We start from the raw sequence: 14,298 nt of genomic DNA, 5'->3' as shown, positions 1-14,298 counted from the left end.
TAAAAAAACAAGTCTGAAAAATTTAGACTAAAAAGAATGTATTGGAGAAAGTACTGAGCAATTGAAAAAGTAGGATTGTAATGGAATTTGTGTTTCAAACCTGTGTAGTCATTGTTCCCAAAGTAGACATAAGAGAGTGTATATAAAATATACACACCCTTACAGTCAATGCAATATATGTATTTTTATTGTGTGAGTTACCATTTTTAATACAGTTGAGATACTGTATGTGTAAAACAGGAGCTGGATTTTCTATTTTACAGAAAATTCCACACTTCCATTTTTTCCCCTTATTCAGGAACAGAACAAAAATAAATAAAGAAAAACATTGAAAAAACAAAGTAAAAGAATATTTAGAGGATATCAGAATATTTTGATTACATTTCACTTCAGTTTTGGCCTTCTCAAACATAAAAAAAGGAAAACAAAATTAAATTTTTGAAATATTCCAATCCAAAAGTTTCAAATGGGCCTTTTCAAAATGATCAAAATTACTTTTTCAAGATAAAATTTAATCAATATCTACATTATTTCAGTTGAACTGGCATGTTTCATCAAAATGTTATACTGTTAAAAAATTTCTAACCAGAGCTATCTATGGCTTGTATTAACACAACTACATCATTCATACATCCTTTTGTGTGCCTGATCTTACTGTAAAATACATCGTAATCCTCATTTATACAGTGCTCATTCCAAAAATGCCAGTGTTCAGGGAGAAAATAGAAATGCAAGTTCTATTTTATTTTTATGATACCTAATCTCCAACCGCAGAAAAGTGTTTTATTTGGACTATTGAAAACTCATGTTGTGAGAAATAAATTTTTGTCATTTTATCATTTACTAACTCTGCTGTAAAATAATCAACCAAATGCTGACTTTGTTGTTACCTTATTATTCCCTGATCATAAAGCTCATTGACACCAGTGGGAATCTTTTCTTTCACATCAAAGGGCTTTGGATCAGGCTGGGTATGCAATTTGTTGCCTTCCTGGAAGAGATACAATTTGCATGGCCTTTACACTCAGTAACCATGTTCAGACTAGGTCAAATTGTATACAAATTGCTTGCCAATAACAAATTCTTTTAAAAAATGGAGTGCTTTGGAAAGGATGAATATTGGCTGTTTGGTTCCTGCTCAGGTAGAAAAATGAATATTGATTGTTCATGAATGAGAAAAGGAGGTTCAGATCTTATGCTCCATTTAATGGGCTTTTACTTATTTCTTTTAGTATGATCTATTAGATGGTATTAATTGTACTTTTTTTTCTTTTACATGCACATTATGTCATACTCTGTGGGTCTTAACTTTTAGGGCAAGTCTCCCAAGAAAGGCACAGGACTATTGTCAAGGAAAGTGTGTGATGTGTTCTCTCTGTTTATTTTAAAAGCTCTGACTATCAGCCCCTAATCACTGGAGCTTATGCAGCTGTACCATGCACATCTGAGAGGCAGCAAAATAAAGTGGAGAGCTGGAGCTCCGTCACTTGGGCTCTCATCCTCACCCCTCATCCTTCCATTCCCTCCTGGAGGCTGCTCCATCTGCCAACCCTGGAATGGCAGCAGCTGTGTAGAAGGAAGCGTGGCAATGGGGCATTGAGTCTACTATGAAAAGTGATATTGATAAATATCACTTTTCACATTGACACCCTTTTTTGTGTGTTGCTGCTGGCATGGTGCTGCCTTCAGATCTGGGTGTCCAGCTCTCTGCTTTGCCTTCACTGGATGATGATATGTGTAGTTGGGAAGGGAGACAGAAATGACGACACAAGGAAAGGGGGGACCTAATCAAATAAATTGAAAACCATTGCTCTAGAAGGATTACATAAGCCTAGTATACTAAGAGAAATAGTTTGTAGATTTAAAATAGAAAAGTACATTAGAGTAGATCATCTTGTCTGCCCGTCACTTTTTTTAGTTGTATGTAGCCACACAATGTCCAACCTAACTTTCTTACTTTATCAGCAGACAATCCAGTGTTTAGCAAGGATAACCAATTGAAAATTGGCCCTTTCTTTCTCTGGCACTTAGCCTACCTGCTTCAAGAAGCAAAATAACTTGTCAGATGGAACTACGTGAACTGTTAACCAAATCCCCCCCGCAAACTACCAGCTTTAAAATGTCAGCCTTTGTAACAGATTTTTCACAGATTTGTTGGGAAATTTCTACTCCCACCAAGTTCCAAAATTTGTGTAAACAAATTCTCCTGTTCCTATATAGCTACTTTTCTACTATTTTACAAACCAGAACAATAGACCTTGCTTATTTTACTGGTTGTATCTCTTTAATTAGAGCCCAGTCATTAAAATCAATATGAAATGAAGGCACTCAACACCTTCCAAGAGTGCTCAATACATTACAGAACTGTGATTTTAGTGAATTGCAACTTGCCAAGGGGATTGGTGAGCAAAAGGATGAGGTAACTGCTTCTAAGCCAGAACAAGTTGATAATGGCAGAAAGCCATTATAATCTGAAAACTGGCTAAGTGGCCTCACTGCTGATGAAATGGGTTCTGTATTTCTGGCTTCTTACATTGTGCTACTTAACATGTAGATGAATGCTTCAGATAAGTAGGAAGTTTTTAGTGGATAGATGAACAAACCAAGATGGCTCTGCATTTTGCCACCTTTCTTGACAAGTTAAGCAGAGAGGCATGAGAAGAATGGTTTCAGAGACTGAATTATCTTTATACTGTATGGATTTTCTGAAGAAACTATGTTAAAGTTCAGTGTTGAGGAGGGTACATTTGTGTTATTTGTGCTATATCTTTTCCTTGGTCTCTTTCCAATGAAAATAACCCAACATTTCTGTCAGTGCAAATATGTACTTTAGCAAATTAAAAAAAATAGAGCCCTAATTCTCATTTACTATAAAGCCTCTTTACAAAACTTGAGCAGTGTAAAGGAGTCTTAAAACTGGTTTAAATGTAATTTTTGCCACTTGCAAGGCCCTTTGATGCTGTAAAGAGCCCTCTGTATAAATGAAAGTTAGGCCCAAAGTACTGTATATTGAAGTCTCACAACATATCCAAGTGGCCCAATTGCTTTTAAATACATACATTTACATTTTGAAACTTTTTCTCTAGTTTACTAAGGGTCTATGCCCAAGAGCATTTTTCCAGCTGTGATTGATTGGCAGTGTTAGATAAAGAAACGGTGTAGCTTCCAGAGGCATACCTTGTATTTCTTCTGTGTACTAATGCTCTTTTAAGAGTGCCTTATTCGAGCAGATTCACTAGATGAGCTATGCCTCTTCTGAAGGTTTCCATGTGGCAGAGCTCTAATACATTGTTAACTGCACTTTGCATACTGTGACTCTTTCAGTGGTGATCAGTTTTTTGAAACTCTTTGCCATGGTGTTGTTGCTTCTCTGTGGAGCAACCATTTCCTCTGATGTGCACAAAGCTTCTCATTTTGTACGTCAGGACATCCTGCAGCAGCAATCAAACCATAGTCTTGATAGCAGCAAGCACAACGTGGCAGCCACCTAGTGTGCTCTGCATGGTGCCAGTTGCTACATGTAATTATGTTTTTAAAGGAAAACATCTGAAAAATTAATAAGGGCAAAAATGTCTATTTCTTTCAGGTTGAACAGAAACTGTTAAATCTTTCTGGTTTTTTTTTTAAAGGAAAGATTCTGCATGTGCTAAAGAAATGGAATCTGAATAATAAGACTCTTGTATATTTCACATCTGACCAGGGAGCTCATGTTGAAGAAATTTCTAACACTGGAGAAGTCCATGGAGGATATAATGGAATTTATAAAGGTGAGTTGCTTGTAATGATTTTCAGAAATGCGTCAAAATTTTTTATTGACTCTGCATAGTTTATAATATGTTGCAAGCCCAAAATGTTCAAACCTGGGTTCTTAACGTAAAAGTTCTAATGTGCTTAATCTGAAATTCAGATTTGGGCACTTAAACCTTTAAATGGTCTAATTATTAAAACTGGCGAGTATCTGCAGCTCCAGTGACTTTAGTGCCATTTGCAGGTGTTTGGTGCTTTTGAAAATGCTTTTTAAATAGACCAGTGAGCCACTCAGGAAGAGATGTCAGTGCAGCAGACTGATACACATGATTTGGTAGTAGAAAAGAGGAGTGAAGAGATAACGGTGTGTCATCAGTGACTGTAGGCTATAGTTGAAACCAAGCGAGTGAGGAAAACTACACAGAAAAAAAGGGTGTAAAGAAAAGGGGAGGGGGCTGCTGCAGCAGGGCCAATAGCCTCACTGAGTCCCTAGGGGAGGGTCTTCTGCCAAAGCAGGGGGCCTTCTGCTTCAGGCAGAAGGGACAGGGCTGGGACTAAGCAGCCCTCAGCACCGCCTAGAGAGCACCTCATTCACACAAACCCTGGCAGTCCTCAGTGCTGCCCAGAATGCATCCAGCAGCGATGTGAAGGGTCCAGGGCTCAGGCCACCGCCACTGCTGCAGGAGCTCCAGGGCCTTTTGTTTCACTGGATCCTGTGGCTTTTGCCCCCTTTGCCTCCCTCTGTCGGTGGACATGGGCCAGGGAGTGACTCTAACAGGATCTCCATGGAAAGCAGCAGAGGAGGAAGACCCAATGAAAGACATGCTTAAAAATACTAAAGAGATAGGAGGAGAACCAGGACAGGATAGAGTCACTGAAATCAAGGAAGCAGAAGAATTCAAGTGGCGGGTATGATTGGTGGCATCAAATGCGTGTAAAATTGATTGCTTTCTTACAGTACAGCTATTGAGACAATATATTCATACTTCAAATTCAACTCATTCTGTAGAGGCTTGAGTTTATTAGTAAGTTTACCTTGTTGTGATCAGACCTGCTGTTCATGCGGTCACACCGCAGGAGAGGAAAATAATGGTTTTACCAAGATAAGGTGCACATCAGAGTCGGAAAAAAATCCAGCAGACCAGATGATCTCTCTCTTTTTGTCTGTTCATATGTTCTTGACTTGCTGTCTCTTACTGACTCAGTTCACATCAGCTGATAGCAATGCAAAAATATGCAGATGAGTTTGGTAACTCATTTCCAACAAAATGGTTGTGATATGTGTATGACTATAAAGGACATAGTGATTCTGGAGAAGGGGATAATGAGAAGATGAAGAAATGTAGAAAAAAGGAGGGTGGGAAGGACGGAGGGAGATCACAGTCCCACTCACCAATAAGTTGGAAATGAAGAAGATGGGGAAATAGTCTGTAAGGCAAGAAGGTAAAGAAGAGGGACAGTGAGAGAACTGTTACTGTTCCACTGCCCTGTGAAGTTTCCATTAGTACCGGCTGCTAAAACAGGGCCCGATTGTTAACATGGAAGTGGTAGATACATGTCTTCATGATATCATGTCTGAAAAGTCTGCCTATGATGACGAAAATGATCTTAACTTCCTCAGAATAAGAGACAGATGCCTGATTTTTGTATAGACAGATTAAGATAGCCACACTCATACGAGAGAAATTAAATAGTTCTTTAATTTTCCTTTCCCTTCCTTTTCGGAGAGTGAAGAGACAGACTTGAAAAATCAATCTATAAATTTGCCAATTACTATTTTATAGAACAGGTAGCACATTGCTTTTGAATATGATTTCATAGATGCAGAATTAGAGGGAGGAAGGAGAGGATCCAGAAAGCAAAAAAGGTATAGTAGAGCCACTTTGTGAAGAAGCTATATAACTTTAATCTGTTTATGAAGTGTGTGAGAAATAATTCTAGATACTGATAGGGCAAAAATTGCTGCAATCACAAATGTACTGTAAGGTCACAGAATATACAATGGCTATTAGTTTACTGTAGAGAGAGACAGATGAGAAATCTATCATGAACTTGAATTAGAGCTCTAATAACACTTAGTCACTTGCAATATTCAAAGCGTCATAGGATTACACATCTGTATTTGTAGGCATGTCCTAATGTATTCTGGAAGCTCTAAAATGTTAACACTTCAAAATGTCAGACATAAGTGGGAGATACACTGTGGCTGCGTCTAGACTGGCATGATTTTGCGCAAATACTTTTAACAGAAAAGTTTTTCCATTAAAAGTATTTGCGCAAGTGGGTGTCTATACTGGCATATGCCTTTGCACAAAAGATTTGCTTTTGTGTAAAAGCATCAGTGTCAGTGTAGATGCTCTCTTGCGCAAGAAAGCTCCGATGGCCATTTTAGCCATTGGGCTTTCTTGCAGAAGAAATTAACTTGGCTGTCTACACTGGCCCTCTTGCGCAAGAATACTTGCGCAAGAGGGCTTATCCCTGAGCAGGAGCGTTGGAGTATTTGTGCAAGAACCACTGATTTTGTACAGTACAAAGTCAGTGTTCTTGCGCAAATACTCGCGGCCAGTGTAGACAGGTGGTAAGATTTTGCACAAAAGCGGCTGCTTTTGCGCAAAATCTTGCCAGTCTAGATGCATCCTGTGAGAAAGAAGATAAATATATTTTGAAATGTACCTTCCTTTGGAACTTTGATTTAACATAGAGTATTATATTTATAATTATCTAACAGTGAAGAATTTGAAACAGATGTTTATTGAATCAATACAGATCTAATAGCTAGTGTTGCCTGAAGTAAAAAACAGACCCTTTTGGGTTTTTTTAAATGGATTATTAAATGATTTAGAGATGCCCCTTAGGTAAGCTGATAAATGCACTAATATATTATGGAGGGGAAAATAAGCACTGTAATAAAATACATTTATCATGAAAGTAATATATTTAAAAGATCTGTGCAATCAGTGTAATTTACCCTAACAGATTGAAAATAGAATGGATTATGTTTTATCTTTCATAGTCTAGTCTAGAGCCCCAAATCAAAAGGCATTCTTTTTAACATTAAGATATGTCATGCTCGATTGTCAAAAGGTCAGGAATGGAAATGAACTATTGACACATAACTACTGGTAGTTATTTTTATGTGTGAAGACCTTCTTTGCATATACAATCATATACACACAAATTGCATTTGCATGACTGACCTTCTGAAAATCCTAATCTATTAAGCACTTCATATTAATATATTTAGAAAATTAACAACTAAAATCTATCCCTCTTGCTTTTGTAGATGCACGTATATATTGGAATTCCATACATCTGGTTAAAAGGAATTAAAAGGAAAGGGCATACTTTTCGAGAGGAGTATTGCAGTGTCTTTGCTAGGGAATCTCAATAGAATACCTTTCTGTGTATGAAAGTATGAGGAATAATCAAACCTCTTTAACCCTCTTATCAAAGCTGTAGCAGTCTGTTCAACATTAATTGTTTCAGCAAGACATCAAAAGCTCCCAACAGATCTTCACAATTTGACCTCAGTAATTTATCTTGATACACAGCCAGATTAGGATCAATAATAAAAGTTAAGGGCTGTTTAGATGGAGTGGCTGGCAGTAGCTAGCTAGATTGCAAAAAAAGTGGCATCACTATTTTTATTTCCTAAATGTCTATGTTCTGGTTGTAGCGTGATCTCTGAAAAGCTGGATGCAATGCAAGATTAAAACCCAGCATTGATATTGTAATTACCCAGCTCTTTGATGCTACCAGCAGATAAACAAATCCCACTAAAATCTTCACTGTACTCCTTTATGCTTAATGCTGTTACATAATAATCTGTGAATTTAAGGATTGCAGTTAGACTCGTGGCCTTGCAGCTTAATCACCCCTTTCCAACAGTAGCAAATATCAGATATTTCAAAAGAAGGTGCAAGAAACCCCACAATGTCCTCAGGGACAGCATTAACTGTTGTTATTCTAGATATTCTTGTTGTCCATGTAAATATCCAGTCTCTCTCTGAAGCTTGCTAAACTCTTAGCCTAAACTACATCCTGTGGCAATAAATTCCACAAATTAATTATACTGTATGTGGAAACATATTCATTATATAATTTTTTAATTGGTACCTTTCAGTTTAATTGAATGTCCCTTCTTTGTTTTGTTATAAATCTGTGAAAACAAAAGATCTCAGTGTCCCTACTGCAGAGACATCCCAAGAGAGGTGCAGGGCTTGTCCCCCTCTGCCTCAGGCTCTCTCCCACTCAGCCCTTTCCCCTAAGCCCCCACCTTGCTCCATTCTCCCCGCCTCTTTCATTACTGCTCTGCTCCCTCCCCACCCCCACTCCACCCATTCTGTGAAGCAGTACTGGGAGCCGGCAGAGTGGAACAGACTGGGCCCAGGTCTTTTTGCTTCCCACCAGAAGTATGAAAGCATTGTTCCTTGTTCTGTTGTCTGTGGCCACTGACAAGAAGCTTCTCTCCATCCTTTTTGGAATTTCCCCATTCAGCTATAGATTGGATAAATAGACTCTAAGGTGGATAGAAAGCTGTCTAGATCGTTGGACTCAACGAGAAGTGATCAGTGGCTTGATGTCTGGTCAGCAATTGGTATCAAGTGGAGTGCCTCGAAGGTCAGTTCTGGGGCAAGTTTTGTTCAACATCTTTATTAATGACCTGGATGAGGGGATGGATTGCACCCTCAGCAAGTTTTCAAATGACACTAAGCTAGGGGGCGAGGTAGATACACTGCACGGTAGGGATAGGTTCCAAAGTAACCTCGACAAATTGGAGAATTGGGCCAGAAGAAATCTGATGAGGTTCATTGAGGACAAGGGCAGAGTTCTGCAATTGGGATGGAAGAAATCCAAGCACTGCTCCAGGCTGGGGACCGACTGACTAAGCAGCAGTTCTGCAGAAAAGGACCTGGGGATTACAGTGGATGAGAAGCTGGATAAGTCAATAGTGTGCCCTTATAGCCAACAAGGCTAACTACATATTAGGGTGCATTATAGGGAAACGCTTATCAGACAGTCGACACATTAGTCGACTGGTGCTTTCCCGCCTTGCTGCCTCTATCACAAAGAGGCAGCAAGGGGAGGAAGATGAGAGGGTGCTGCAAGGAGCCGGGTTAAAAGCTGGTTCCCCTCCAGTTCTGTGTGACAGGGCAGGGGTGCAGTGGCAGCACTTCTGCTTTGAAATGTACAGGAGCCCCAGCAGAGGCTCTTGTACATTTCAAAGTCAGAACACACTAAGCCTTATTGACTAATCAAATAGTCGATGGAAATCCCATTGATTATTCTATTAGTTAATTAATCGATATTTAACATCCCTAGTGCATTAGTAAGAGCATTGCCAGCAGATCTAGGAAAGTGATTATTCCACTCACACTAGTGAGGCCTCATCTGGAGTATTGCGTCCAGTTCTGTCCCTGGCCCCCATTACGAAAAGAATGTGGACTCAATGGAGAGAAAGTCTAGCGGAGGGCAACAAAAATTATTAGGAAGCCGGAGCACATGACTTTGAGGAGAGGATGAGGGATTTGAGCTTATTTAGTCTACAGAAGAGTGAGGGGGCATTTGATAGTAATCTTCAACTTCCTGAAAGGGGTGGGGGGGTTCCAAAGAGGATGGAGAGAAGCTGTTCTCAAGGTGACAGATGACAGAACAAAGAGCAATGGTCTCAAGTTGCAGTGTGGAAGAGTTAAGTTGGATATTAGGAAAAACTATTTCACTAGAATATGGGTGAAGCACTGGAATGGGTTACTAGGGAAATGGTGGAATCTCCATCCCCTGAGGTTTTTAAGTCCCGGATTGACAAAAGTTTTGACTGAGGTGATTTAGTTGGGATTGGTCCTGTTTTAAGAAGGGGGTTGAACTTGACCTTCTGAGGTCTCAGGCCACCCTGTGATTCTAAGATCATTGGTGAATGCAGGGGTCCCGACTCTAACTGTGAGCACCAGGCCCCCGTTAATCCTCCAGACAACCCTTGACCATGCACTTGTGTCTCTCTCTCAAGCATGGGGTCCCCCAAAATGCAGGGCCTGGCGACATTGTCCCAAACCATCCAGTGGACAGTACAGCTCTGATCTTCTATAGGCCATCTGTGGCTTTGTATACTTTGGTCATATCTTCTCTTCATGTCTCTTTCATAAAATAATCAACCCCAGTCTCTTGAATATCTCTTCATACAAGAGTTTTAGCTATCCCATGGTTACTTTTTCCTTTGGTGCCTTTTCTGAAGGACCTGGCAAAGACTTTTGAAAGTCAAAATATAGGAAGAACATTTGCTCCCCTCTATTCATCCAGGACAGTAGCTGAATGTAATGAGCGATTATGTATTTTTGCTAGCAGCTCAGCTCCTTTGGACTTGTACATCTGGATGTGGTGAATTATTAGGGGTTTTTTTTTTAATTATTGATTTCTTCCAGCCCCACTTCAGATTCCTCAGTCTTTGAGGCTACTTCATATTCATTACCAGAAATGAACTGGTCAAAATCTATATCAACTCTCCTAATTTCTCTCTTATACATTGACAGCTGTAAATTATTCTCCTGCTTATTGGATTTCCTAGGGCTAAGGTTCCAATCTGTTTCATCTGAATATCTTCTTGTACCTTGCCATTTAGCCAGGGAAGTTTACTTCTGGACTTCCTGGTTCTGATTTTGTTCTGAGATATGCAGACCTTCTCAGGCATTGTTTTCTATTGCCATATATAATCATTTTGCTTACTTCAGTTTTGACTGTAAGGGCCTCATTAATTAACTTCTTCATGTTATTGGCAGCTCCCCTTCTAAATTCTGTATTACTGTGTCAGTTTTTGTACTTTGCCTTTCCCTAGGATGTTTAACATAATTACATTGTGGTCACTGAAGCTTACACAGCAAAAGCTGTGCCTTCCCAAGTTATCCAGTTAGTGTTTAGAACACTAATGAAAACATCATAGTGTGCCTTTCAGGGCATATAGTACAAGCCCAACACAGGGCTATGTACTTAGCTAGCTAGCCCACTCTGAATCCAGTAATGCACTCTTCACTCTTGGAGTCAAGTTAGCTTAGGTAGTCTATTCTGTGCATAGCTTTTGCTAGGGAGACCTACTTGCACTAACATTGGTTGAGCTAGTGGGCTAAAAATATGAGCTAGCTGGTCTGAATACAATCCCATCCAGAACTCTAGGTACTTAGGGTGAATAGATAGCTCACTCCACCACCCATAGCACTGTAGCTGTGTGATGTGCTGTCCCATGTAATGACACTGAGATGAGAGAGAGAGACATACAGACAGAGAGAAAATGAATTTCATCTACAGCCTTAGCTGAGAGCCCACTGGCTTTTAGATCAAGCTGTAGAGTCTCATGCACTAAGCTCCAGGTTCAGTTCTGCCTGTCAGCCATTACATAGCTACTCTCTTATTGTTAGCATGCTTGCTCAATCAAAGCAGCATGGGTCTGTTCCCCTGAGCTGGAAATGACACCTTCTGCTCAGGTATAGACATGCCCTATGATGAGAATAGCTTCTCCATTGGTGTGTTAACTGTTTCAAAACACAACCACTTAAGCATCATTAGAATCACTGCAGTGCTTCATTGTACCTACTCACTACAGTGATGGGAGGGGTTTCCCTGATGGCATAGTTAATATACCTACTCAGGAAGTGGTAGGTAGCTTAGTTGACAGAAGGATTCCTCTGTCAACCTAGTTGTTGTCTATGTCAGTGGGTTGTGTCAGCTTAACTACATCACTCAGAAGTGTGGGTTTTTCTCACCTTAAGCAACATGGTTGAGTTGACCTAGCTTTTGTAGTTTAGATCTGGCACTGGCATATTATGAAATTATTTTTCTAAATGTTGGCCCACTATGCCATTTGACCCATTTGTATGTAGCTAGCCGAATTCCCCCATTATCATTTTGTAGGGTCTTATGTGGTTCTGATGCACCTTAGTTTCATTTGGCTAGATCCCTTTTTCATTATTGGTACTCAGTCTATGTTAGTGGTGGACAACTTCAGCCTCTGGGTCACACACAGCTCATCAGGGTAAGCTGCTGGCAGGCTGCCAGACAGGTTGTTTATTGCATCTGCAGGTCCTGCTCTTCGCAGGTTTTGTTGTCTGGGGAGGGTAAACCACAGCCCATGAGAGCTGTGGGAAGTGGAAGCCAACAAGTAATTCATTTCTGCTTATACTCCTCTAATTTAAAATAATAAATAGGCTGAGGGAGGCCACTTCCTTATGTGCATGGGTAGGAAGAAAAGTTTAGCCTGATTAAATTCCAGTGAGAGAGAGAAAGAAAGATTTTAAACAGTGTTGATCATTATGTGAGAACCATGCCAAATATTAATAGGCCAGTGCAATAGAATTGCAGAGTTCCTACTTTATCTTTCATACAAACCCTATTCCAAAATTCTTTAAAAAGTTAAATAATGGAAGTCAGTGTGAATTAGAAGTTTATGCAAGGGAGAAAAAAAGTAAGTTTTCAATGGAAATGGAAATGTAGGTTCTCTCTGTAACAGAGAATTGTTTCTGTACTTTTGTGCACCTACTGTTTTTTTCCCGAGGGAAAGTGGAATATCAGCTATGGAACATAAGGCAGAAGGCCATAGCTACTAGGAACGTTTAAATATCAGTGCATTAAATACAACCTGTATTGCTGCTGCTCTGTTTTTTAAAACATTTTTAAAGAACTTTAAAAGAGAAAATATGTCCCTGTGTGAGGATGCATATTGCTACCTAGGATCTGCCAGCATATGGACTCAAGGGTTGTTCCTCCTCTTCCTTTGAAATACTGCCAACCTCACGTATTCAAAAATCATGAGTTAAGCCCTAAAATACCGTGAGTTTCATTTTTAAATACGTAATAAATCTGGGTTCTTTTCATTTGCCTTCTGGTTTCTGAACCTTTAGGGTGCTTCTCATATTCAAGCTTTTTTTTTGCAATCATTAGGGCTACAAACCTATATTTTTCAAAGGAAAGCTAAAATCCTCATGTAGCTTTTCGATTGAAGCAGCTGGAGTTTTGAGAAAATATCAAATATGATAAGGTTTGTGATTATATTATGAGAGCTGGCAATGCTTCTGTTGTTACTGGACACAGCTCCAATAAAGATGAGTAAGATCTAGATGTATGTAACAAACTCTGCTAGTTATCCTGTTGTAGCAGCCCTTTGCTCTGGCTCAGTGGTCTATTGTCAGTCTCCATAGGTCTTAAACAGTTCATGTGTTTCCTGGAATCAAAATCATGATTGTGTCTGTGCAGAGACAAGTGAGAAAATAGCTCAGCTGTGATGCAGCAAGGATGTCTATTCTTTTCTATATTTTCTTACACGGCACTTACCACCTTAGTATCTAAGAACCTGCTATCAATGCATTAAGCAATATGACTAGAAGTCTGTCACTTGTTCTTTGTTGTCTCGTTGCTATGTGATTATGAGAAGGAAACATCAAAGAAATGCACCTTGAAATTGGAGCAGAAAACAGTGAGGTTTGTGGTGACCCTTAGTTTTGGGAAAGTACATTCCACAGTCTTGGACCAGGCTCCAGAGAAATCTATCTGCTGTTCAGATGAGCATTGCTGTTACTGTTGGGAATTTCATTGTGCCAGAGGTTATGTAGTTGTAAAACAGTCTTTTGTCCCAGAGCTTTGGATGGTCTTCTCAATATCATGGGCACTAGCCGTTAGGAATGTTAAAAGTATGGTAACCATGAAAATGTCAGCAGTTACACAGTTGCCCATACTGCGGACACTGTAATATAATGCAGCTTCATTTTGCAACCAGCTTCAATATCAGCAAGACTGACGCTCTCTTTCAGAAGAAGTTTTTCCGGAAGATCTCTTCCAGAAAAGCTTCTTCCGAAAGAAGCCTGCAGTCTAGACATAGCATCTCTCTCTCTCTTTCTCTCTCTCCCTCTCGGAACAAGTGGGTTTTATATCGTTCTAAGAAATAAAGTAGTTTTATGTTAAACCTGCCCCACAGAATATTTCTTTTTATCTAGCTCTTCTGTGTATATGTTGTACAGGCAGTCCCCGAGTTACGCGGATCCGACTTATGTCGGATCCACAGTTACAAACGGGGCCCTTCCTCTCCCTGGTCTCCAGCAGACCAGGGAGAGGAAGCAAAGCGGCGGAACATGCGGGCAGCGGACAGGGCTGTCCGCTGCCCACGTGCTCCGTGGCTTGGCTCTGCTTTGCCCCCCCCCCGTCCCCCTGGTCTGCAGGGCTTCCTGGAATCAGCCGCTGATCAGTTTCAGCAGCAGCTGACTTGGGGATGCCTGGGGTTCTTAAGTTGAATCTGTATGTAAGTCAGAATTGGCGTCCAGATTCAGCCGCTGTTGAAACTGATCAGTTTCAGCAGCGGCTGAATCTGGACGCCAGTTCCGACTTACATACAGATTCAACTTAAGAACAAACCTACAGTCCCTATCTTGTACGTAACCCGAGGACTGCATGTATACATAATAGAACCCAGAATTTTTTTCCAAGTTCATATATTCATTCTTAAGACACTTTGGAGAATTGTGTTTGTCCATGGTACTATGTAATCCATTAATTAAAATATTTTATACCTTTTCCATT

General features: G+C 40.0%; 1 protein-coding gene across 5 annotated transcripts in view; it reads left to right on the top strand.

The window, feature by feature from the left end:
• Positions 1 to 14,298, top strand: part of STS (steroid sulfatase) — a 187,368-nt gene that overhangs the window by 106,158 nt on the left and 66,912 nt on the right. For all 5 annotated transcript variants that reach the window (XM_075915380.1, XM_075915349.1, XM_075915356.1 and 2 more), the window contains one exon: positions 3,630 to 3,767. In XM_075915380.1, the coding sequence (XP_075771495.1) occupies positions 3,630 to 3,767 (138 nt within the window). The remainder of the gene's footprint in view (positions 1 to 3,629; positions 3,768 to 14,298) is intronic.

The sequence above is a fragment of the Pelodiscus sinensis genome, chromosome 1 (assembly GCF_049634645.1).
Source record: "Pelodiscus sinensis isolate JC-2024 chromosome 1, ASM4963464v1, whole genome shotgun sequence".
Taxonomy (NCBI): Eukaryota; Metazoa; Chordata; order Testudines; family Trionychidae; genus Pelodiscus; species Pelodiscus sinensis.
Note: the sequence above shows the minus strand (reverse complement) of the source record. Positions and strands in the feature narration are given on the sequence as shown.